Source organism: Protopterus annectens, chromosome 5.part0 (assembly GCF_019279795.1).
Source record: "Protopterus annectens isolate FY-2018-M chromosome 5.part0, PAN1.0, whole genome shotgun sequence".
Taxonomy (NCBI): Eukaryota; Metazoa; Chordata; order Ceratodontiformes; family Protopteridae; genus Protopterus; species Protopterus annectens.
Genome location: NC_056735.1, coordinates 1,813,349,745 through 1,813,377,124, shown reverse-complemented (window position 1 = coordinate 1,813,377,124; position 27,380 = coordinate 1,813,349,745). Strand labels below are relative to the sequence as shown.

General features: G+C 37.6%; 1 protein-coding gene across 1 annotated transcript in view; it reads right to left on the bottom strand.

The window, feature by feature from the left end:
* Nucleotides 1–27,380, bottom strand: part of IMPG2 (interphotoreceptor matrix proteoglycan 2) — a 1,485,782-nt gene that overhangs the window by 633,511 nt on the left and 824,891 nt on the right. The window contains exon 11 of the mRNA XM_044072040.1: nt 1,353–1,381. Coding sequence (XP_043927975.1) covers nt 1,353–1,381 — 29 coding nt within the window. The remainder of the gene's footprint in view (nt 1–1,352; nt 1,382–27,380) is intronic.

Sequence of the window (27,380 nt, the reverse complement as noted above, 5' to 3'; positions counted from 1 at the left end):
GGAAGTGCTGCTTTTGGGGAGGGTGTTTCTTTGGATTGTGCCACTAATTTGTAGAAAGGCTGCAACATCACACAAACATTCAACTTCTCAGATTTATTTACTATTTGGTAAACAAGTAAGTAAAAAAATATTAGCTGTTTTCAATGACAGCCTTTAAATCCTCAATTGTTCCTATAGACTGCCCCAGCATAGGTTCATAGCTTCATAGGCACTTACTAGGCTATTAATCTGTGAGGATCTTAAGTAGGCTAGCATTACTTTCCCATTGTAGTTTTTTAGACCTTGTATTTTTGTGTATGAATAACTTGAGGGAGGCAGAACAAGGATATGTTGGGACATTTATCTACTGTCCCTTTCTATAAGGTACATGAGTAATGAGCCAGGGTGAATTTATGGTTTCCCATCCAGTCACCCAAATTTCATTTGAATAGAGTAACTGAAGGATTTCATTGTATGCAGAGTGGAAGATTATTCCATAGAAGTGGTATTCTGTGTGAGAAAGATCTGACCCACCAACATGTCCAAAAGAGAGTGAGATCCCTTGGTTGTGTGTTTATGCTGCCACTGGATTTCTAAAGGTATAATAGGTTTGACAGGATAGTCTGTTGAGGCACTATACTCAAGGTAGTGGTCATCTCTTAGTAGCCTGTAGGATACCGAGAAGGGGAACAACATTTCAGATAGTGCATCTACATTTTATGATTTAGGCCCTTAATTTTCTTAGTGAGAAAGCAATGCAGTCATTGCCAAGTGCCTACGAAAGGGGACATTATATTCAATGATCAGCCTAATGAAAGATGAGTACAGTTGAATAATTACATAACTGGATCTGGATGCTATGCATTTAGATATAAGCTGTGGAATTAAAAAAGACTTCCTTGGAATAGTTGATATCTGCTGATAAAAGGACAGTTCATTGTTGGCACTGATTTCCAAATCCCTAACAATGGGATCAAGTATCAGGGATGTATTGTCAATGTGATAGTTACAAGGGTGGTCATATTTGCCAAAGCATTTAGTTTTAGTCCATGGTTTTGACACCAGGTATTTTTTTGGGAAAGCCCTCTTGGAGGACCTTGGTGTTCTCTGAGGAGTGTATGATGGCATCAGGTATACAGTCATCTACAAACTTTGTCATAAGCCATTAATATTTTCTATGCCCTTTGAGATGTAAACAGAGAAGTAGCCCAGGGACTTAACCTCAGGTGATTTCTTGATGTGCTTGCCATCCTTGGCTCTCTTTGTTAGCAATGCCAAGGACTGATCTCCCTACTACATCATTTAGTATCAACTTTAAAGGTAAAACACTTTTTGTCTGGCCCTTCCACAGTGTGAGTTATCAATAAATGAACAAATTCTCCTTGGGTATGGATTTTTGAAGCTTTTCGATCAATACCCTCATTACTGTTAACTGTCTTATTTATCAGGACAGTTTATTATATTGTTTGGGAACCAGTTTGAATCTATGAGTCTGTAATGTACAGCATTGTCAGATACCTCACTATAGTCTGTGTGATCATTGCATGCTCACTGCTCAGCCCATGATCCTGCTCATACAGTCAATGCTGATCTTCAGTTAATCCACATAGCTGTAAGGGTTGCACTCCACTCCTTAAAATGCTGTACATTGCAGTACGTTTTTAAATGCTTGTATCAGTAACAGGATGGTTAATCACCTGACTTCACATGGCTACTGCTTCTATGAAATGAATCTACATCTGTCTGCTTCAGTTTCTTTCAGCAGCTCCTTTCTTCACCATGGTTTTAAATAAGACAATTAGTGGAGCACTCACTTCCTGAAATATAGATTAATACCCGCCTTCCTCCAGCATTCCAGCATCTCCATGTTCTCTCTCTCTCTCTCTCTCTCTCTCTCTCTCTCTCTCTCTCATTTGAAACCTATCAGCACACACTTGTATTTTAAGCAAAGGTTTGTAAAAAAAAACTGTGAGGACTCCAGTGTTGATAATTTTTGCCCAAAATAAAAGTCTCATCTTTCTGCACAAAATAATGCAGTTATCAGTATCACACAGGATAGCATGAACAATTTTTGGTATTTTCTGTGTGTTGTCTGTGTGTACTATGAAAAAGAAGGGAGGGGGATTCTATATGTGAACAGTTTACTTAATATATGGGGGAATGACATTGTACTTCAGTCCATTATCAGGGTCCTCATCTGCAGAATTTCACAGGTACACAGAGACACAACAATGTTCTGGGTTTACTCAGTCCTACAGCTCTTCTCTCAGACTGCTGCAGAAGCAAGTCTATAAATATCATTTGAGGCAGCAGTATACAGCACCAGTGGTTGGTACTATGGGCTCAGTATCAGAAGTGCATGGTCCAATACTGCAAGGCTCAGCAGTTAGAAAATAAACTGCTGTTCCTGCCTAAAAAAGCAAATCTCAAAGAACACTGTTTGCAGGGATGCTTGACCATAACCTGAAAGCAAGACTGCTACGGGTCTATATTATAAGCTTGAAGCGTCATCTGTTCGAACACCTAAAGGTCAACATGAAAAGAGTGAAAGCTGAAAACTGCGAACGGTCACTTCTGCAAATTTTTTCCTAGGGAAGAAATTCACTTGGCTGGAAAACAGAAAAACAAACTTTCAAACTCTAATCCCCCCACACCCCCCTAACTAAATATACCAACTCTGTGATCGCTCTACATTGGAGAAAAGGGCAATTCCCGATAATGGCCAAGCATAAGGCCATGGAAGTTGTTGTTTGCAGTTTTCAGCTTGCGTTCTTTCCGTGTCAGCATTTAGGTGTTCGATGCTTCAAACTTATAACATAGACCCAGATTGCTACATCTTGTTGAATAGGAAAGGTTTTGTGGCACCACTAACACACACTAGGATGTATTATTTTCTGAGTGTCATAATTATGACCCTCTGAATTTCAACAAGCATGATATATTATTAAATCCACAGGGCCACATAAACTATTCAGTTGTGCAGCTTACTTCAAAGCTCATCAGAGGGCTTAACACTGGTAAAATTTCAGTTAGAGGATGCTGCAAATACCATATTTCTATCAGGTAAAACATCTGTATCAAACAGCAAGCTTTGCCTTGGCACTAATTATAGCCAGCTGTCCAGTGTTTGGTCCACATTTAAACTGAAATCCTCCCTCCCCCACATTAGCCATGCCTTTTCAGATACTTTGCACATGACACTCTACAGTTGCATTCAAAATGAACACACATCATCCTTTATTGAGACAAATAAACTGAGCAACACTGTGAATAGTGTGCCTTCATGGATCTGCTTCAATAGATTAAAATGCCAGACAACCAAAATTGAAATTCATGAGATGAGAAGTTCACAATTTCATAACAACATTTACGATGTCGAAACTTGCAAGAATGAAGCACCTATTATGCATGACTGACAACAAACTTTGTTTCTGAATGGAGATTGCAGAGCACAGAGAAAAATGGCTGCTCTATTTAAACACTTGATTTAAGGTAAAAATATACCATATTCAACATTTTTGTAGGGGGGCAAGCCCCCCTGCACCCCCCCTGAAAATTATATATGCCAACTCCGAGGTCATACTACAGTGGAGAAAAGGGTAAAATTCCCAATCCTCACTGCACTGTGCTCTCCATTCAGAAATGTTAAAAATGTACATTTTTACTTTAAATCAAGTGTTTTTCTCTGTGCTCCATGATCTCCATTCAGAAACTCCCAAGTTTTGTCAGACATACGCAGTAGGTGCTTTGTTCTTACAAGTTTCAACATAGTAACATTCTGTTTTATGAAATTGCAATCTTCTCATGCCATGAATTTGAATTTCTGTTATCTGGCATTTTGATCTACTGAAGTAGAGCTGTCTTCATATATCACTACTGTGACTACCTACCCGTTAGAATAAAAGGGCTTTAGCTGTTCGAATAAATCTTTCTAAATGAGCACCAGTCTTGGCTGCCCTGGCCTTACATAGGTTGGTTTATTTCAACTTAATCAGCCTTGTTTCATGTAATAGTATCATGTTAACACACAGTCTTGTTAAGAAATTAAATAACACAGTATGTTTTGGGGAGTTTTCAGTGTTCTAGTATTGTACATAACAAACCTCATCTTCCCTTCTAAACTTTTCCATAAAAGAAGGGAAAAAAAAGTAATGAACAGCAAGACTTACGAAATAAAAGGCTTATGCTGAGACTGGTAAGGACAATGCAGGGAAACTGGTGAGAGAAGAGCAGAAGAACTATCAAAGGAAATTTGTTCTAAGAATCAGGAATAAAGTACAAAAAGAAATGAACAGGTATGACATTTGGGATAATCTGAACGTGTCATTAGGTGTAAAGGCTCATGAGGTAAGAGCTTTGTTTCTAAAACATAAAGATACGTTTTGTAACATTATATTTGAGACTGGTTCCATCATGGAAAGCTTTTATGAAAAGAAAAAAACTGTAAACCCTGGAATTCATATGTGGTTAAAGCATTTCACTGGGAAACAAGAAAGAAACTACATGTTCAAATTCACACTGATGTTGAAATAGAGACTTTGAAGATACATGTGAGTAAACTGTAACGAAGTTATGGACATCAGTAAGGTTTATTGTAATAGAGGATTATTGATTGGTGGATAGGACTGTCATATTGTATTGAAAATGGAAAAAGAGATAATTGATCATTTTCCTAGTGTGGTAAGTACAGAAGAAAATAAGGATGTTGTAAAATACTGGGGTCAACTAAAACCATGCTTTTTTTGAGGGAAAGATGATCATTTGATAAGTAATTGTGATAAAAGAAAATGTTATATTAGTGGGAAAACAGATCATGATGCAAAATATTCTGTATTGCATAGTAATAAATATGAATATAATATTGATAGGATATTGTAATTGTTATTTGAGAGGAAGCAAGAAAAATACAGGTAATAAAGCTATGTTGTTTGGCTTTTCCCAGTTAGGGGTCACCACAGCAGATCACTGGTGCACAGATTGGTTGGCAGTGGTGTTTTTATGGTGTAGAGTTGCCAGCCCGGCATCCAACCTTCAGAGAAGGCACACACATACCTGCATGTCTTAAAAACTCACTCAACTGCAGGGAGGGCATGCAGACTCCACAAAGAAGGTGGTCCAGCAGAGAATCAAACCAGAGAACCTCTTGCTGTGAGACAACACTAACAGCTGGACCACTGCAGCCACTATATGAAAAATACAGGTAATGAAATTGTTTGAAGTTATAAAATGTGGTAATTTAAAGATGTAGAATATTAATTTATGGACATACAGTAGAGGTGTATATAAGACAGAAATAGCTTAGTTAATTGTATCACAAGCTTTAAATATTGTTGAAGAAGAAATGCTTATAACTGTTTTTTCAGGCCATTCAACCATATGTGTAGTGACAGAGGAAAATAATGAGTGTATCAGATTGGGAAAAGGAATAAGCAAGAAATTATAGGAAGATAATGAAAATAAAAAATAGATGCAGTTATGGAATGATCACATTCCCATTACAGTATGTTATAAAAAACTGGTGTGCGGGGAAGCTCTCTTTCAAAAATTATAAGAAATGTGTTTTTAGAATGGCAATTAGATGTAAGAAAAGCAGAAAAGGCAAATTATAGGACAATGTGTGCAGATGATTTAAAAGATTTAGAAAGAAATGATAGAGAATGTTTAGTGACAGAATAGAGAATTTTTTTCAAAGAATCAACCAAAAATTAAAGAAGTATTATTTAAGCAAAGATATTATGTACCTGTAAAAGAGAAGAGATATCAGCTTACTTGAGTAGTACCGTTTAAAAATGCTAGCATAATGAGAGAAATGAAATGTGACAAAGGAGAGGTAAGAAGATCTCAGGAACTAATTATAAATATCATAATAATTTATGTAAAGAAAATGCTCAGAGATAAAAAGAAGGAACACAAAAAATAATGGAATGTTAAAAAAAATATCAGACATGGAAAATAAAGAATTAGAAAATTAAGTTTCCTTATATGAATTAGATAAAATACTTGGACAAGTTAATTTACAGTCAGTTGAGGGCCAGATGGAAAAGGATATCAATTATATAAGACTTTTATAGATTGGCAGAAAAAAATGCTTCTTTATATTTATGAGTGAATGTTTAAATGAAGGTTTTATGCATACAGATCTATGTACTAGTATATTTAACTTTGTATGGAAAAAGAAAGACAAAAATGAAATTAAAAGTTGGAGACCTGCTGCCCTCAAAAATAAATTGCCTATGTTACATTAAAACATTGATGTTGTTGATACTGCCATAACATTTTCTGCACAAGATCAGCTATGCAATAGGAAATGGCTGTCAGCAATGCCAACAGGTTCATAGTTACTTGGCACGCAGTCCTGAAGACATGAAGGAGTCTAGCCCAAATCCACAGTTGTTCCATAGCACTTTCTGGTTAGGTGACTTGCTCAGTGTCACTCAGTATATAAATGATGGTGGACAAATTCAAGACCTGTACCCTTGCCACAAAAAAACAGCTCGCTAACTAGTCAAAGCTTTAGTCTTCTGTGCTAACTGCCAGAGTAGTGATTTTTAATTAAATGTTGAAATCCTTTACAGTGCAATCTTGTAGAGAAGTCTGTATCACAATAATATATTAACCATGACTACATAGTGGATGCTGAAAATCAGACTGGTCTTATCATCACTCCATATAATGTAGACTAAATGACCTGATAAATGTCAAATCTTTTGTGCAGTTCGTGGAAGCTGTAAATAAGACACTGCAAAAATATATTACTAAAATGCAACATGTTTAGACTATATTATACAGTCCAGGCCTATTAATAAATGTGTACATTCTTAAGTTACTGCAATGAATAAAGCAAATCAATTAATGACAATATAAATACTACAACTGATTTTATTCAACAACCCACAAGTCATAGAAAAATCAGAAATATTAGTGCATGCAGCATACTTTGAGGGGTGTCATGCTTACCTCCCCATGTCTTCTCTATCATCAAGAGTAACAATACCGTCTGACATCACTCAACACAGGTCTGATTTATTTGAATGGCCAGCAATGCTGTGTCATTGCAGCATACACAAGCAGAGTTGGGTTGTGTGATTATTGTTATTCTCCTTAAAGGCCTGCATCCAAACTCCTAGTCTCTCCTTAATGCATGAGCTTCCGCCTGTTTCAACATCATCACTTTCCACTTTGAAATATAGTTTTCTGTTTGTGCTATGTACAGGAGCCTTAGCTGTGTAGCTCTAAAATACCGCTTCAGATTGGGTAATCTAACTCCACCCTGTTCTGCTGGAAGAATCGGCTTATCCTACTTGACTCTTGCCTCTTCCCCTCCCAGATAAAGTCCTTCAGCTCTTTATTAATTGCTATCCACAACTTCTCCTCTGGTTGATAAAAAATATGCCTAACCTGTGTATAAAACTAAAGAGACTAAAAACATTTTGACTACCTGTATCTTACTATCCATATCCATATAACAAAGCTTCCATTTTCTCAGTTTTTGCATTATGTTTTGTTTAGTCTCTTCCCACATATCCTTAGCTGCCACATCAGAATCATTTTTAATCCATACTCCTAAATACTTCATTTTATCTCTCCCCAGTTACCATAAACACTGTTCAAATCCATCAGAGTACATACTATTTACTTCTTTACTTTTTGTTATTATAGAGATTTGGTTTTAAAGTTTTTATTTAAAATTTTATAAAAAACAATGCCCACCATTTTCTAAATAAAACAAAGCACTCACACATTGAAAACAGCTTAGCATGAAAAAGATAACTGTCTCTTCCCTTGAAACTCACATTTAGTCAAAATGCATCTGACTACAAGCGATATGCTTGAATTCAAAATTAAATAGCATATAGTGAAGCTTTAATTAGCTATGCAATAGGAAATGGCTGTCGACAATGCCAACAGGTTCTGTGTTAACGGTGCAGGAATTCAAAAAATAAATGTGTAATGGATTTGCTAACAGACGAATGTTCCTTTTAAGGAGCAGCCTAGGTGTACTGTCTGGAGAAGTAACTTTAGAGAGTTCCATAGAAAACAAATAAAGGCTGAGGAAATCAGACTATATACTACAGCAGCAGCTTTTAACAGTTCATAGCCTTAGTCATCTGCACTACATGCTAGCCAAACTGTTGTACCTGAAACTACAAACTATGCAGTTAGATAACTGACATAGACAGACTGGAACCCTCTGTGATTTTTAAAAAAATGTTAAATGAGCCTGGCCGTTGATGTGGAGGATCAAGCCTCTTGTCTCCATAGTGAAGCATCAGGGTTTCATTCTGACCAAGTTACTTAACCAGACCATACTCCCTAAATGGGGCATTAGACACACACACACACACACACACACACACACACACACACACACACACACACACACACACACACACACACACACATGCATGCACACATGCACAGACATGCACACACACATTCTGTTCCTGCTTACTTCTTATTCCATTTCCAAAAATCAAATCTCTGTTTACCTTAATGGTGCATACATTTGTTTTAATATTTTAAAACCAGGGTGGATATCTTAATAGAGCATTTTTTTATTATTTAAAGCCAGCAGCAGTCTCCTCCTCCAGCCAGCAGTGGGCCCTGGGCAGCTGCCTATGACACCTAGTGTTGAACCAGGCTTTGATATTTAGACTAGTCAGTTAACAACAAATGTAAAGATCTTTTCATCACTATCCATTTTTCTAGATGACTCTCTTCATTTCCATTATAATCATCTGGCTGCCTTTGAGAGTGAATAGGCACCCACTGTTTAAGTGATGCATGTCACATCACCATACATATGGGAAGGGAGCATCAAGTCTCATAATAACTACCTAAAGCACATACCATGAGGAACATATAGGCTAAGTCTCCAGTCAGAAAACAAAAGTTGGTTAAGTTTTTTTTTTTTCTTTTTATTTTCGTTAAGAAAATTTTTCATACATCCTATCAATCCTGTCCATTTATCCATCTAGAATATACAGTGTAATTCCAGCTGTGCTGAACATAACGCCAGTGCATGTTTCTAATTTATCGATAAATGCTTTAATACAAAACTGCTTTATTAATATTTTTATTTGGCGTGATGATATAGCATGACTGTATGAATACGTATATGTTTGTTACGACTTTAAGATTCATCTGTACAACAAATGCTAGCAGTATTTCTTTACAGATGTAACAATTAAGAGACAAGGTAATTACATCAGCATTATCATGTGTATAAAAATCACTGAATGTAATAGCATTTTGCATGCCAAGAGTTGTCACTATAGGAATATTATAAAGAATAGATGAAAACGTCAGTTTGCCAGGGGTTGTTGACTTAATACAATGGAGGCTGTCTGAGAGCTCCAGCAAAATATGCTGCCAGCGGCAATAACAGCATTGAAGTGGAACAGATTTCTAACACCTGTAACAAAAATCATATTTCTTGTGGGTTAATAATGATTGCCAAAGATTCTTCACTTCTTATGTATATAATAAATGAGGCAGTAACAGGGGACTTTGTGAGCACTAGCATATGTTAACTGGTGAGTGTAGAAATAAAACATGTGGTAAGGGCACTGTGGTTGCTATTGATGATGTGTTTAAACTGGGCTGATAACCGCTACGAAAAGTGCTGTAAAACAAATATTTATGTTGTGTGTGGTAGCTGTTATTTTTGTGAATACATCACTCAGAATGATTTCTTTTTTATATCTCCTCACACAGAAGCAGTGCACGGTCAATGGTTTTGCACTTAATCTTCTTTGAATACAGTATGTATAACCATATGTACCTGCCTATATTACTACATAGGAAAAACTAATAAACATATTAATCACCAAATATGTCAATATATTTGCAATATCAGAGCTACATGTGAACATAATGCTGTATCTTTATATAGTAGGAAAAGTTATGAGACATTAGCAATCATTCTTTTAAATTCCAGGTTTTAGAAATCATGAAAACTAGCAGTGGGTAGTGATTTTGATACAAAATGGCTGATTACTGAGGCCCTAAACATCATGCAGAAGCACATAGACATCTTGATTTGAATTCCAACCCAAATATAGCTGCTATATTTAGAGAAAGGAACAGTCAGCTATAAAACAGGTGCCTAATTGTTTCTCTTTGTGACCAGTTGCTTGTATGCATATTAAATATTCAAAATGTGGTATGATCATAAACTGCTGGATACTGTCTGAAAGCTGACATTGGTGTATAATCCAGTGCTTCATCATATATATATATATATATATATATATATGGTTCTACCTCACATAAACGAAACACCACAACACCGACAACGCAATCACCGACACCACATAACCGACAGTACAAAAACACGAAATCCCACATGCCCGACAACGAAATAACCGACGGTACACAAACACGAAACCTCATACACTTCACACACCACAATCAACAACCAAAACACATTCCCCGTCCAAAAACCACATACACAACACGAGCACACCAAAATCCCTACAAACCCACACTAAACCACACATACACAACTACCTACAACCCTGACCCAAACCCTAACCCTAAGGTCCGTCACTACCGCACACTTACCTGACCCGCTCCCTAACCCTAACTCACTTATCCCGCCCCTACCCAAACACAATCACTACCGCACACTTACCTGACCCGCTCCCTAACCCTAACTCACTTATCCCGCCCTAACCCAAACACAATCACTACCGCACACTTACCTGACCGCTCCTAACCCTAACTCACTTAACCCACCCCTATCCCCACTTACCTTACTCGCACCCTAACGTCCGTCACTACCGCATACTTACACAGCCTTTTCCCATTTCGGCATCCTCGGCGTCGGTGCTTTCATCCGTCGGGTCGGTCTTCTGCTTGTCGATCTTCTAGGTCCCGTCGCGTCGGTCTTCTGCGCTGTCGATCTTCTGGGGCTCGCGATTTCCCTGTCGATGTTCCGGCGTGTCGTTGAAGTGAGGTAGAACCATATATATATATATATATATATATATATATATATTTTTTTTTTATTACCTTTGCAGATGCATGAACTGATATTTCAGTGACATGTTGAATGTATACCTCTACTACATACACTACTGTATCTAATGAGCAGTATAAAAAAATGCATATATATATATATATATATGTGTGTGTGTGTGTGTGTGTGTGTGTGTGTGTGTGTGTGTGTGTGTATATATATATATATATATATATATATATATATATATATATATATATATATAGATAGATATAGATATAGATAGATATAGATATAGATATGGATCTAGTTAAATCCATTGAATGCTACTGTTGTCAACACGCATAACATCAACCCAAATTGATCAACATTATGCAATTAGTGTTGCTGATACACATGCACTGAAAATCAATGCTTGGCGCATGCAAAACCTAAAAAAAATGTTTGCATGTGGGCAAGTCCCCTTGTATCTCCCACGTGGGGGGGCTGTGTCCCCCACAGTCCCTACTAATTATATCTTCTAACTCTGAGATGACACAGTTTCTGGGGAAAAGGGTATATTCTCCTACCTGGGGATTGCCGATCACACACACCTATCAACCATCTGTTTAGTCGACCAAATTGGGTTGATTAAACAGATGTTGACCATAGCACTTTTCAACAAAGTTCATGGGACCCGCATATGTGTGTGTGTGTGTGTGTGTGTGTGTGTGTGTGTGTGTGTGTGTGTGTGTGTGTGTGTGTGTGTGTGTGTGTGTGTGTGTGTGTGTGTGTGTGTGTATGTATGTATAAGAAAAAAATCCAGCACTCTTGAATGTGAAGAAAGGGCTTTAATAAACCTTAATGGTATTGCTATTTCCCAGAAAAGACCCAGAATGTATTTTGCCTAATGGTTCACAGGTTCTTACTAAGCTATTGATCTGTGAGGATCATAAGAAGCCTAGCCTTACATTCCCATGATATTTTTTAGCCATTTTATTTTGCATATGAATAACCCAGAGGCAGGCCAAACAAAGATACATCAGGGCATTTACAGGTGTCCCTTATCCACAAAGGAAAGGAGGGTTACTTGTATCATTTTTTTAATAACTCTGTAATGATCCTGTACATAGTTTCTTATTTCCATGGGGAACAGATGTGTTTATGTAGCTATTTACATGTGCACCTAATATGGCACTGAATGACTCCACATAAGCAATGGGGTCATCAAGATGGCAGGGGATTTCTGAATTCAGCCAGGTCATCATTAAGATTTAATAGATTAGCCTTCCTATATTCCATAAATACTGAGGAACTGGAAGATGTTCCAGGCTTCATTCTTATGGTGAATGTAATGGACTTGTTTGTGGCATTGCATTTATTTCTGTGAGGAACAGATGATTTACGTGGCTGTTTACATGTGCATAGAATTTGGCAGTGAGGTACTTCACATAAGCAGTAGGGTCATTAAGATGGAAGAACTTTTGAATTACCCAGGTCATCACAGGTTTTCATAGACTAGCCTTTACATAGTCTCGAAATACCAGTACATGAGTCCTACATCTCACATGCTTTGCTTGTTGATTCTGGGAAGCTTAAGTTCAAAATGAAAATTAGAGGCCATGTGGACAGAAACTAAGGTAAAGACATCTGTATATAGGTGTTGTGTGCTATGATGGCTTAGAGTGTTCCATTTAAAACTGATTTTTAAATGATAATTTCTTACTTCGGGTTATGTTGTTATGCTGCACTTGCATCCCTATGTACACTCGTTTCCTTCCTAAGTACACACATTTCCTCCCTATGTACACTCGTTTCCTTCCTAAGTACACACATTTCCTCCCTATGTACACTCGTTTCCTTCCTAAGTACACACATTTCCTCCCTATGTACACTCGTTTCCTTCCTAAGTACACACATTTCCTCCCTATGTACACGTGTTTCCTGCTGCTGTTGCTGCTGCTGGGACATACTCCATGGTTAATATTTTACTGCTTGTTACTATGTATGTTGCTACACACTGCATGCAGCATAGTGTGTGGTTGGTTGTACTGGCTATCTGTGGTTGTCTTTTCACTGGAGGTGTTACAACTTACATGATACATTATTATCTTGGTTTACAGAGTGTAATGTGAATTACTGTTTTTTTTAATTTGCATGATCACATGTGCACAACATATGAACAGCTGATTATCCCTGCACAGTGTGCACTACTGCATCTGCCGACATACAAGGGCTCCTTAAAAATATTAAGAATGCGTTCTGTAAGTCTGAACCAGCAAAACAAAATTCTTTCCTGCTGAAATTAGAAATACAGAACACTGTGAGGACATCAAAACAAAATTAAATATTTACATGTTGAATTTGTCACCTTTAGCACTTTAAGAGATATAGAGTGAATTATTTCATCCTCTGTAATAATGTTTCTTCCTACATGAAAGTGTTTCTTACTCTCTCACATCCCTTCTTTGCTCTAATAGTTTCTCATCCTGTCTCCCCCTCTACAATCCTATGACCTAGGCCTACCCCTCTGTTATAATATTCTTTCTTCCTGCCTTTACCCTAAGACTGGCTTTAGACCAGGGTTATCCAAACTTTTTGGTTCAGGGGCCACTTATGTTACTTGACACAGCACTTGGCCTAACTTCTTTTGTTACACACCTGAAATATATATGAGTTTTTCTAAACTCTACTCAGCACCTGTTATTCAAACAACACTTTACTTGGTCATCATCATCATCATCATACATCAACCCTCTTTTCCCATTGTCTACACATAGTCGGCGTGTCACATCAACTGTTGCCATCTCTCTTGATTCAATGCCACTCACTTACGTTCTTCAAGAATCATGCCTGACTGTCTCAGGTCTTATCTCATACAATCCATAAATCTATTTGCTGAATGTCCTCATTTCCTCTTGTCTTCTTCCTGTGCCTCCAAAATCTTCTTCACTAAATCTTCTTCTTCTTCTGCTTTTCTGCACATGTGACTGAACCACTGTAATTTGTTCTCTTTGACCTTCTCTGCAATTGGAGCTACTCAGGCTTCTGCTCTTGTGTAACTATTTCTTCATCTGTCCCACAGTGCGTATCCTGTAATCCATCTCAGACAGTTAATCTCCATCACCTGTACCTTCCTCAGCTGCTCTACATTCACTGTTTAGGTTTATGTATCATACAGTGGTGCTGGTTGCATTGTTTTTTATACACCTTACTTTCCAGCTTTGTTGGTGTTCTTCTGCCACTCACTACCCCTGACACTGTGTGTGGCATCCATCTGTCACACACACACTACACCTAACACTCTCTGTGTGGTAGCCTTCTGTCACACCTACCCCAACACTCTGAGCAAGTTAGCTGTAGTCCCTCTGATTCTACCAATGTTTCTGGGACTTCAAACTGTTACAGGACTGCCCAAATCAGCTTTCTTGTGACCCTATCATATGCTTTTTCCAACTCTCGCAATGCCCAGTTGGACTCTTTGCTCATCTCTAGCTTCTTCTCCGTTGTCTGTCTCACTGAAAACATCAGGTCAGTTGTGCTACATCCTGATCTGAATCCAAACTGTGCATCTCTCATCTTACTTAGAATACTTAATTTATTACAAAACTGCTTTGCATTGTACATCCCAAGTTTAGAAGTGCCTGTGACTATTGTGGCAAGCTGTTTGCCTTCTGCTTGCTGGGTGGTACACTGAATTGCCAGCTCACAATTACTGAGCTCCTTCAGTGCATTTTGCTGAATCATATGTATATATTAGCTGCTACACCCTTTCCATGCATCTGTTTCCGTCTCTGCTTTATGTAATTTATATATGACACTTCTTTTATTTTTAATTTGCTTTACAAAAAATGTAAGCAGCAGTAAAAGCACAGCATTCTTGCCTTTGAAACAGTGACTCAGTGCTTATTCTTCCCAGTTTGCTGTTATCTGTCTGCAATTCAGTATTCTTCAATATGTCATCCTTTGTCATATTCCTCTCCGTTATACATCTAAAACAAATTGTATTTACTAGTCCAGTGGCATTTCTATTCCTAGGTCTGTGCCCTCTATTATCTATCACTGACCTCTCCCACCATATAATCTGAATTACTTCATTGTCTTCACTAGCTTGATTTTTTCTTAGTAACAAAATGAAATTGCTTTATCGTTTATCTCTACTCCTAATTAATATTTCCAAATAGGTCAACACCAGGAATTGCTTCTTTCACTTTTTTTTCCTTTGATCAGCACAGAAACAGAGTGCTCTGATGAATCATAATATATTTTACTCTTCCTTCAGTTAATTATATTCCTTTTTATTGCAAACTCCACTATCGTCACTTGTTTTGCAGATATCTGCTAGGTATTTAAATTAAAGCTCATAGTCAAACCAATGCTGGGGGGAGAGGGTCTGCATGCTTTTCCTTATTCCAGAGCAACAGCTCTTTTTCAAGTAAGTCTGAGCTCCCAATGCATTGAGTGTAGGACTGACTGCAATCTCTGTATTAGATAATAACCCATGAGCATCCTTGACTCTAGCATGCAACAAACCGAATTAGGCAACCAAAAGTATATGCACTGGGCATAATGAAAAACATGGTGCTTTGTGCCTTGAGTGTACATTTAAATGCATGTGTGCTTGTTTGAACAGAGGCAACGTGTACATATATACATGTTTTTCACACCACTGCGGAAGTACATATATAGCTACTCATATTTATATATATATATATATATATATATATATATATATATATATACTTGCTCACATGCACACACACACACACACACACACACACACACACACACACACATACAAATGCAACAAAAGATTTGAGCCTATGAAACCCACCTGAATGCAGCAACTAACATGTTGGAGCACTGCCCCCATAAACCACTGACCATATGCTTTTTATCCCATGTTCTCTTAAATGTCTCTGGAATATCACTTCTAAACTTCCAGTCAGATAGTACATTCTACTTGTGATCTACCACTCTGTAAAGCAATATTTCTCATATCCAAATACAAACTAACCCTTTATGGTTGCAAATTATGACTTTGTCTAAATCCTCCGTCCTTGTACTTAATATGCATTTTTCAATTTTCTATTTGAATATTTAGTTATACAAATCATGCCATCCTTTCTCTTCTAACTATTGCAGACTCCATCCCAGATTTGTTTGCTTACTTTTATGTATTTATCTATATATCTAGTTATCAAGCTATTTGTCTGTCTAGTTATTAACCATTTAACCTTTTGTATTGTGAGTCAGTTAAATTCCCTATCTGATAGCAAGGTGAAGTAGCAAAATGCAGTCTGTCTGTCTGTAATAAGTTCATTACTGTTACTAGCCTAGTGTCTTTTCTCTGCACTTTTTTACTGATTTAATGCTCTTATATCTATACTAGGTCTACAACTGCTAATAATATTCCAGCTATGGTATAACAATAGCATTATGAAGAAATAATAGTACTTCTACATTCTTGAACTGCATGCATCTTGAAATGAAAACCAGGTTATGTTTTTTTTTACTTACTGCCCTTTTGCATTACTTTTGATGAATCCTTTAGTCATTGTGAAACTACTGTTAGTAAATTATTTTCTTCGCCACCTCCACCACACATAATGAATCATTAGCTTATTATTTTTCTTATGTAGTACCTGACATTTGTGTAAACTGATATTTAACTGACATTTATCAATCTGTACCAAGAACTTTTTCAAATATTTATGCAAATTAACCCACCCCATGATCCAGTTCTGATCAAGCTAATTTTGCATCATCAGCAAGCACATTACGTTTTCCAATCCAATCCTTCCATCGATTAGGTAACGTATATGAACACAAAAGTGCTTGCCCTAAGGTTGCTGGACTTTGTTAACACAAATACTCTGGAGCAGATAGTCAGCACCTCCACAAGGGGCTCTAACATCCTTGACATAGTGCTCACCAATATGGGGGTCTCTGCACCACCCCATGTGCGAGTCCCTCCCTGGTAAAGTCCAGTCATAAATCAGTTTTGTTCAAGAAACAATCATACCTGGCCGACCCTCAGGAGCAAAGAGATTTAAACATTTCTCCAAAGCAAACTATAGCCTACTGAGAGATGACATCGACAGTGTCAGATCCCCTGCCAGCACTGATAGCAATGACCCCTATACTGAGGTGTACCCTACGTCCTGTATAAACACCTATATAGATGTACAGACTCAGCCATGCCAGAATGGATCAAATCAAGATCCTCACAAAAAATAAGCCACCCTGCTGGACATCCAGCATAAATAGGTTACACAATAACAGAAAGAAACTGCTGTCAAAAAACAAGAGAAAACAGTCCCAGCAAATGAAGAACTCCCTCCAAAGCATAAACAAGCAGATTATACATCTTGTAAAGTCTTCTAAAGGTAATTAAAAAACTAAATTAGCCTCACTAGCTAAGGAAAATCACAAAATATTCTTTAGCTATGTCCATAATCTAAAAAGGAAGGCCCAGCTTTGTGCTGAATTAGCTATGGACGGTAACACTTATAGCAAACCTGAGGACATCACCAACCTGCTAGCAGATAGGTTTGGTGAAATCTTCACCCCCTGTCCCCACCAATCATACCCCATAACATACATGTCATCAGTTCTCTGCCTAGTGTCTCCAGAGAGCAGGTCATAGCCACACTCTCCAAGGTCAAAAACACAGCCTCTGTGGGACATCCCAGGCTGCCTATTAAATGGTCTAAAACAGGAGTTTGTGGAACCACTGAGCATGGTCTTCAAGCTCAGTTTGAGCACAGGCTTTGTTCCAGCTGAGTGGAAAACAGCAACTGTAACCCCCTTGCACAAAGGGGGGGTCCCTCAACCGACCCCAGGAACTACAGACCCATAAGACTAACCAGGCCTATCTGCAAGGCCATGGACAGAATCATCATGGGCCTTATCAACAAGAATATAGGTGACCTTCAAACTCCTGACCTGACCCAGTTTGGCTTTATCAAGGACAGATCTTGCCTGCTAAACCTGGTGGACTTCTTTGAGAATGTCACCAAGGCTTTTGATGAAGGCAAAACAGTTCAGACTGCCTATCTTGACTTAGCCAAGGCCTTTGACACAATCCCTCACTCAGGCATCAGTCACCTGGGGATTAACCCTTATGTCAATAGATGGGTTGTCAACTGACTCATAAACAGAACACATGCAGTCAAAATTGGGGATGCCAACTCTACTATCAGACCTCTTACTAGTGGTGTTCCACATGGATCTGTGCTAGGCCACTTACTGTTTGGTATATATTTTTCAGAAGTCCAGGCAAAATAGATGGACTATGGCTTATCAAGTTTGTTTATGACTGCAAACTGGGTGCAACCATCAAATCCCCTAATGCTGTCAACATACTACAAAATGAGCTTACACAGACAAATGACTGATGTCAAAACCATGGACTTAAACTAAATGTAAAAAAAATGTATTATCATCCCCTTCAGAAAAGCAGAAACCCCCAGCTAATTACAACATTAATAATACCACCAAGTAAAAACCCAGTGGTGAGAGATTTAGGAAGGCAAGTTGATAACAGCCTTAATTTCAATCATCAGGTGTTCACAGCAGTAAGGAAGGCCTTTTACATTGCACACCTCATAAGCAAGGGTACAGCATCCAAAGCTAAGGAGGTTATAACTCCCCTGTATTTGTCTCTCATCAGACCAATAATACAGTACAGTGCTCCCTTCTGTATACACCTCACCAGACATTTGCAGCAACTGGGGAGATCTCAGAGGCTTCTCACCAAGAAAATTCAGACCCTACAACACATGACCTACATGGACAGACTGAAGGCCCTATCACTTTACTCAGTATCATATAGACTGCTTAGTGGCAACTTGTGTCTGATCTACAGAGCAGTCTCAGACCCTGCCTTGATGAAGCTGCTGCACATTTGAAAATACAGTGGACAAGATTCACTCACTCTAAGGATCTTAACCTAGCCTGTGATATTAAGAGGACATGCTGCAGAGACAGATATGTCTCCCAGAGGTTGCCACTCCTCTGGAGCAAACTCCCAATTCATGTAAAACAGAGCTCCTCAATTACCCTATTTAAGAGTAACCTGGGCAATTGGATAGGAAACCATAAATTTACACTGGGGATGCCACCTATGACCCTCTTAGGCAGGGGCAGCCTGTGCTGATCTTAGATTCACGCACAAACATAGACTATATATCTTGGTCCATAAGGGAACAAGGGTATAACATGGCTAGGCTTGTAGAGGCCTTAGGGCCAATAACCTAGTAACCTGCTATGATCCTATGATCCTATGATAATTATTAAAGGGCATTGTGCAAAGAGCAGACCATCATGATGTCACATGAATTATTTTGTTTCATAGATAGCTCCCCCAATGACTACCAATTACATTCTATCATGTAGTCGTCTCATAACCCATTAAGGGTTTAATTATTACCCCTTTTTTCTTTAAATTGCCAGTATTTCTTTATATGGAACAGAGTCAAATGCCTTACTGAAGTCCATATATGGTACATCCATTGGTTCACCTTGATCTGTCATTTTTGTCATCCAGTCAGGAAACTGTATTAAGTGAGTCTAACATGGTATTTCTGTAAAGCTATGCTGTTATTAGTTAAATCATTCACCTCAAGAAAATTATTTGATCCTTTCCTTACAATCTTCTCCATGACTTTGCCAGCAACCACTGCTACGCTACATGATCAGAACTGATTCAGTTTCTAGGTAACTAATTTACATTTTTACAGCACAAACTGCTGGAATGCATGTTGTTTTCATTACTGGTTGTCCAGTCTTCCATGTACCAGAAACAACAAAGAAACCTCCTGTTTACTTCATTCAGGGATGTGATTTGCATGTTTGTGGGCCCTAGGATTTTTTCACCTATGTGGTGTGCATTGCAGCCCCTCAAAATATTGATTTTTTTTCCAGTCTCATAACACAGTTTATTCATTTTATTGTAATTTCTTATAGCACCCTCTTCCCACAGTAGCCCCTGCTTCTGTGCTTTAGTAAAGATACAAGTCACTGCAAAGACAACAACAGAAGAGGTAGTATAAAAGGTGTATATCTCTGTCCCATTGCTTTCACCATTCCAAAGCCCACTGTTTTCCAGCTGTGCCTCATTCTAAGGCAGACCTGGTGCAGCCTATAGTCCACTGGTAGAAAAGATGGCCACTTTAATCCTAACTACAGCTCCTATGAGATGAGCCACTGCTTTCTTAGCCCAAATGGGTACGTTCAGATAGGACTGGACCTCAATATCCAGGGTGACTGTTCCATCTGCTGCATAATAGCCAGTACACTATGTTACACCCTCTTTCTCTAGATTTTTCTAAATGTCATCTGTCAATTTTTTTTAATAATGTATCACTGTCCTCTGTTTTATACTTTGGTTACTTTTATTACTATATGTTTGGGTCAGTATAACATTATATTTCTTGTTCTTAAACTTGTAAAGAAATGTTTATTGCTTTCAGAAGTTAGCTTCTTATTTGATAATAGTGAAGCCACCAGCCTTCTGAATGCTTTGTTATATGTGTTGCTTTAATACTATGTTCTTGATGTTAAACAGGATATCCCCATTGTTCCTCATTCATTGTTGGTTTTCTTTTATTTTTCTTTCCTCCTCATTTCTTTTCTCAGTAGTAGGGAATGTCAAAAAATCTTCTGCATGTAAGGCCAGCACTAGTCAGTGGGGAGGGTTGCTGAATAATTGGTGGGAGATTAGGGTATTCCAAAACTGACTGGTCTCTGTTAATTCTAAATAATCAGATTAATTTGAGCAACAGAGAGTACTTGTGTATTCTGAACTAAATTAACCTCCTTAGCCTTTCTCCATTCTGTAAGAAGCCGGGCACCAAACTACGCAAACTGTTACAATGTTGCAAGAAGGGTGCAGTTGTTTCCAAACAAGTTTCAATAGAAATGAAAATAGACAGAATGGAAATCAAGTGGCACTGTTCTGTAAATGTAACTGTCCTCAAATTCTTACTCTGTTCTGGCTCATGGTACACCTGGGTATTCGGTTATGCTGTCAGCAAAATGGATTTGGGAAAAAATCCAGAGCACTGGTATAGAGATTTATAAGATGCTAGGAGGATGAAGCTGTCTGTGTCTTCTTTTCTATCACATAGGCTATGGGAGTAATGCTTACTCCAGTAATAGATTAGGGCTTCTGGTGGTCAGCAGAAGGGTGGAGTGACAGGGGCAGCTACTCTGAGCACAAAGTGTTAGTGTGCATAATTGGCACATGTCGACAGGCTTTGCATTACCGACTTTGAGAAATGAAAGCCAATATTGGATTTGCTGTCACAACTAAAGTGTTTTACTGCTCCATGTGTGGCATAAACTGTGGCATCTGCTTTTTACAAATGTAGCAAGCGGTTTGCTAAAGTTTAAATAATAGAACCAGAAGCAGTTTTTTTTTTTTTTATTTTCTTTGTCCTCAAGTTGAGGAAAGTAGGTATATATGGACTTGGTAATAAGTGTCAGATTGTCAGATTGTGAATGGACAGATTTTTTTTTCAGCACCTGATCAGATTAGGCACCAAAGTAGCTAGCTACACTTAGTAATGTGAGACCCCGGAAGTGCAAGCCCATTGCTTCTACATCTGCTTTGGGAAAGGAGTGATGACAGTGACATGCTCACATCATTGTGGAACCAAAGCACACATGGCAGTAGTGGGCTTAAAGGCAAAATGATCATCCTGATTAAAATGACAGTGCAGATTAGGGTTCACAGAAACTGAGACATTCAAAAAAGTACCAGATGATGAATGACAAGGCCAAAACACCTGCTGTATAGAGCACCATGGCTGGCCATACCTCCCAAAGTCATTTAAAATAATTTTCAGCATGCTCTCTGCACCAGTCAGAATTGTGAAAATAAGAACTGATCCTTGATGTCAACATAATCTCTAGGCCTATTTCATACCTATCTTGCAACAATGACAACTATGGTGCAGTCTTCATTTCAGGCCTTGACAAACCAAATTTTAAGACTAAACAGCACAGATTATATATGGAAGAGACAAAAATACATAACCCCAATCAAAGTATAGTTGTATTGATAAGATGAAAATAAAAAAAGAATAACAAGAAAGTGTTGCTGTTTCTCTGAATGTAACGTGCCTGTGATGATTTTAGTTGTTCTCTGCAAAGCACATCATTTGGGACACTTTTGTTTTTAGCAAGATGATACAGAAAGTTTCTTCAGCTGCCCCTCTTCTTTTAGTTTTACACTACTTAGTTCTCTCTCTCATGTATAACACAGACTTTCTCCTTGTCACAACTCAGCTGAGCAGACAGTAACCAGGTAAGCTTATGTCATTGCTCTGGTATATAGTATACCATGTTTGTTTACAGCCACTAAATCCCTAGCTATCACCAACATGAGGGTCCTGGAGATATTTAGTCTTCGTGTACATGGCTACTGATACATTACTGTATCCTTCCCTAATTGCCTACCTCCTTCCATTGTGTCTAGGCAGTATATAGAACTACTCTCTGATTATCTCCCTAGCATTCTATATTTCATTTTACCCTGGCTCTTTCGCTGATGCATCTTTCATCTCTGCCTTACTCCCACATTGCCTTTTTAAAATCTTATAATAATCCAATTTATTCTGTACATCAGACCCCTGCCTGATGTACTGCTATTAGAGAAGTTGTTATTGTCTTACTAAGACTAATGTTTCATATCCATTTATAGGTTCATAGGTTCATAGGTAGGTACTAGGCTATCTGCCCGAAGGCATTTATAAGCTTTCGCCGCCCTCTTAGATTAGTTCCCTGTGCATCTGTCCAGCAAAGCCATTGAAGTGATCCCCGGGATAAACTTTCTGTTTCCCAACCACTCGTCAAGGTTTCTCTTGAAGAGGGTTAGCGAGGCGCTAACTCAAGCTTATATTTCCTGAAACAAAAAAGTGCTTGTTTAATTTAATATCTTAAACATATACAACATTCACTGAATTAGTTTTATGTCTTAGCTAAATAATGTTGATCCCTGTCTCTAAAGAATGAAATTGTTGTTGTTGAAGTCTGTGGCTTATTTCTGGCTAGCTGCACAGCTAATCTTCTCCATATGAACACTATTTTCTGGCAGTGCTTTGGTGTGCTATTACAAACTTATCTTTCTTGTTTCCTGTTGCATATAAGTAACACCTCTGAAAAGAACTCAGTCTATCAAGTAACAAACTGAGCTCCTTCCTTACTTTCCTAAGGGTATCCTGTTATTACTTTACTCAGTCTTAAGCCAAGTCATTTGTGTCCATGTGCAAAATGATGTCTGGCTCTCTTATATAACTTGCCACTCTAATAAATGGATATGATGACATTCCCCAGATAAAATGCTCTCAAGTATTTCAACATCACCTCCTTGCCCCTCTCTCTCTCTCTCTCTCTCTCTCTCTCTCTCTCTCACTCCCTCTCTCCCTCTCTAGTCTGTCTCTCTTTGTCTTTAATTCAGACATATCCTAATAAAACCTGCATATTTAACAAAATATTGTCTTTTCAATAGAAGTTTCAAATCTCTTGCATCACCATTCTGTACTCTAAAACATCACTTTGCTCAGTGATAAATTTCTGCATTGTACAAGCTGAGGAAAAATTACCTTTTCACTGTACACATTTGTGAAACATGTATGGGGGTCTTCTTTATTCCCGCGAAAGCCAAATCAGTTGAATACAATTTGCGGACACATAATGAACAAAATGCAAGTACGTTGAATGCACTAAACCGCGAAAGTGGAAATATCGAATTTGCATAGTTGGCCCATCTGCGGAATAGCTCTGTAAGGTAATTGTGCGATAGTTACAGACCTTAGGGTTAAAGTGTGAATTAAGGTAAGTGCATAGATAGGTAATGTATGTAAGGTTTAGTGTAGGGTTTTGTTAAGTGTATGTGTGTGGAATATTTAGTTTGTTTGGGTATAGCTCAGTAGGGTAAGTGTGTGGTAGTTACGGGCCTTAGGGTTAGGGAAGGGTTAAGGATAGTACATAGATAGTTGTGTATGTAGGGTTTAGTGTAGGGTTAGAAGTAGGGTTTTGGTGCTTTACTTTAGGGTTAGAAGTAGGGTTTTGGTTAGTATGTGTATGCATTGTTTTTTACTGTGTTTCAGTAGGTAGTATGTTGCGGGCGGTGGAGTTGACCAACTATGAGAGATCGATATTTCGAATTTCGCAGTTTAGTGCATTCGACGTATTCGCTTTTCACTTGTTATGGTTCATGCGAATTGTATTTGACCGATTCGGCTTTCGCAGGAATAAAGTAGACCCCATATATATATATATATATATATATATATATATATATATATATATATATATATATATATATATATATATAGTACATATATACGTGCTAGTTACTAAAGTTATCTCAACTGGAATATTTTCATTAGTAACTTTTTATTCTTCTTACTCTATTTCTTACCTGTCAGCAACATTATCTTGGGGCCTGAAAAAAAAAAGAACATTACACGTGAGATAGTCGGCATTAATATATCATCCAATAAAATCTTTACATTCACAAGCCATACAACTATACACTCATTGCACATATAGTTATGATATGCATATTTTAGTATTAAAATTAATCAAGTATAGTATGATAGCTTTTGCTAGAATATGATGTTTTAGATTTTTTTGCTAAAAGTGTTTAAACTAATTCATTAAACAGTAAGCTATGAAATCTGGCACAACCCTTACAGAAATTGGTGACAAAATGCAGTATTTTCATTAAGAAAACAGTAGATTAATTGGGTCTGTATTACCAAATCAAAAAACCCTTTACGCGAATACCTAAACGTCGACACCTATAACGCGAACCACGAAATCTTGAACGCACTAAACAGCAAAAAATAAAATAAAGAACTGTCATAGTTGGCCAGTCCCACCACCCGCTACATACTACCTACCCAAACAAAATAAATAAACCACATACATACACTAACTAAACCCTACTTCTAACCTAAATTAAATCACCAAAACCCTACTTCTAACCATACACTAAACCCCACATGCACAACTAACTATGCACTATCCTTAACCCCTCCTTAACCCTAAGGTCCGTAACTACTGCACACGTCCCCTACAGACATACACCCAAAAAAATAAATAATACACATGCATACATTTAACAAAACCCTACTTCCAACACTACACTACACCCCACATACACAACTATCTATGCACTATCCTTAACCCCTCCCTAACCCTAAGGTCCGTAACTACCGCACACTTCCCATACAGACATACACCCAAAAAAATAAATAAAACACATACATACAGTTAAATAAATCCCTACTTCTAACACTACACTAAATCTTACATACATTACCTATCTATTCACTTACCTTAACCCACATCCTAACTCTAAAGTCCTATCTATCACACACTAACCTTATGGAGCTATACTGCAAACAGGTCAACCATTACACTTCGACATTTCAATTTTCGCTATTTTGGACGTTCGGCATTTCCGTCTTTCGTGCAATCCATGTCGCTCTTTACGTATTTGCGATTACAGTCTTTCAATCTGGTAATAAGAACCAGATTAATTTATCCTGAAATGGAATATGGATCTTCTATAAAATGGTTCAACAGTTATTATGACTGAAAATGGAACATTTAATTTCCCAGAGTACTAGATATAGTACTTCATATAATGCAGTAGTCCCTAAAAATGTTCCCAGAGTATAGGACTTTTTAATGACAGAGTGAAAGAAACTGACTAATAATGTTTAATTAGTTAGCAGTTGTGAGGAATTATATAAGACCCTTGATTGTTGTTTTAGTAAATATGCAGCAAAAATGCAGCATGTAGTAATAATAATAATAAGAAGAAAAATAATTTTTGTAGAGATGCAACAAACATGGGAAAATTAAACTGAGTTTTGCACTCATTTGCAGGGCATATTTTCTGTCTAAAACTATGTTACCTTATTTTGGACATAAATTTTATACAGACCTAAGTGATAATGTTAATAGAAATGTTTACATATAAACTGTAAAACTTAAATGAAAAGAGATAAACTAAAATGATTTGCTAATAGTGGGTGGGGGGGTTACAATAAGGGGCAGTGATGTGTGAGTAACTGTTGATAATAATTTGTTCCCAGATTCTCCTTTAGACATTTTACAAGTACCGGGTCTCTTCCAGTTTCAAAGTACAACAGTTCATTGTTGAGTAAGCATTTAACTTACTTCAGAAGTGTGTACTGGATTTTCTTGGACTTATCTGTCATGTCTGAACCCTACTAAGTTTTCTACAAGCACTAAATAATTTTAAAAGTCACAGGGAGGCAAGTTACATTAATACTTCAGCTAAAGTTAGTACCATGATCAAATAGCTGATAGCTGAGATTTTTCTAACTGCTAGCTATCTGTACACATTTTTATTTTATGCACGGTGTATTTGCATGTACATTTGATTTCCAAAGTGCTCCCCTAACTTTAATTCATTTAAGTAAAGAGTGTCTTTATTTAATGTTAACAGCTTGTGCTGGTGATTAAATTATTAACATAAGGATATGGGTGCAGATTCAATTACCTATTTACAGTTAGAGCCAGCATTTCAAAACGTGACTGCTTTAACCATGCTCCAAAATGATTGTAGTTGGCTTATTTAAAGAATAGACAATACTGTGTTTTTGATGTGTTTGACTGATCTAGGTGGTGGCAGAGAGTTACTATCAAGATATGAAAAAGATATCATCTTTGGAAGAGTATCATTAGCCCCAGCTAGAAATTATTGTGTGTTTATATGTGTACAATGTGAGTGTGTGTTTGTGGGTACAGTTATCTTGGCCAAGTTTCATTTTCTGTCAGATAGATAGTACTGGAAGGCATTGGGTGTACAGCAAGGCAGGTGAAATCACATGAAGCTAGTGTCTATAACTCTGTTCTATAGCTGACTAGTGTAAAGGTTAAGTGTGGCAGTTATTGGGTGTAACCCAAGCTAGCAGTGCCCAATTGGCATAGCAAGTTAAGGAAAAACCCCTTGCATATTTTTGTCTGGCCAGCAGTGATGCTCATGAGAGTACACTCCCTGCCTATCAGAGTACAGTAGATTTACCAGTAAACTACAGCTGTATAAGTCAAGACTAGTTGCATCATATTGACATTCTATTCCTTGTCAGAAATTTCCCAAACATCTATACCAATATCATGTACAACTATGATTAGCAGACCAGTACCTGACAATAATCAAAATATGTTAGCACCTTAGTGACTTATGAATTCAATGACAGGTCTTATTAAAGACATTTTTTTTTTTTTTTGCAAAATTTCATCTTTCATACCAGATACCTTTTTGAAATGAACTTTTTTCAAGACCTGGAAGTTCCTTTTGTATTCCTGTGCTTTTATCTCATAACATTATGGGTGTATTTATTATACAGTCACCCACTATTGCCTTGTTATGTAAAAAATGTGTGCATAAATATCGACAGAGTTAAAA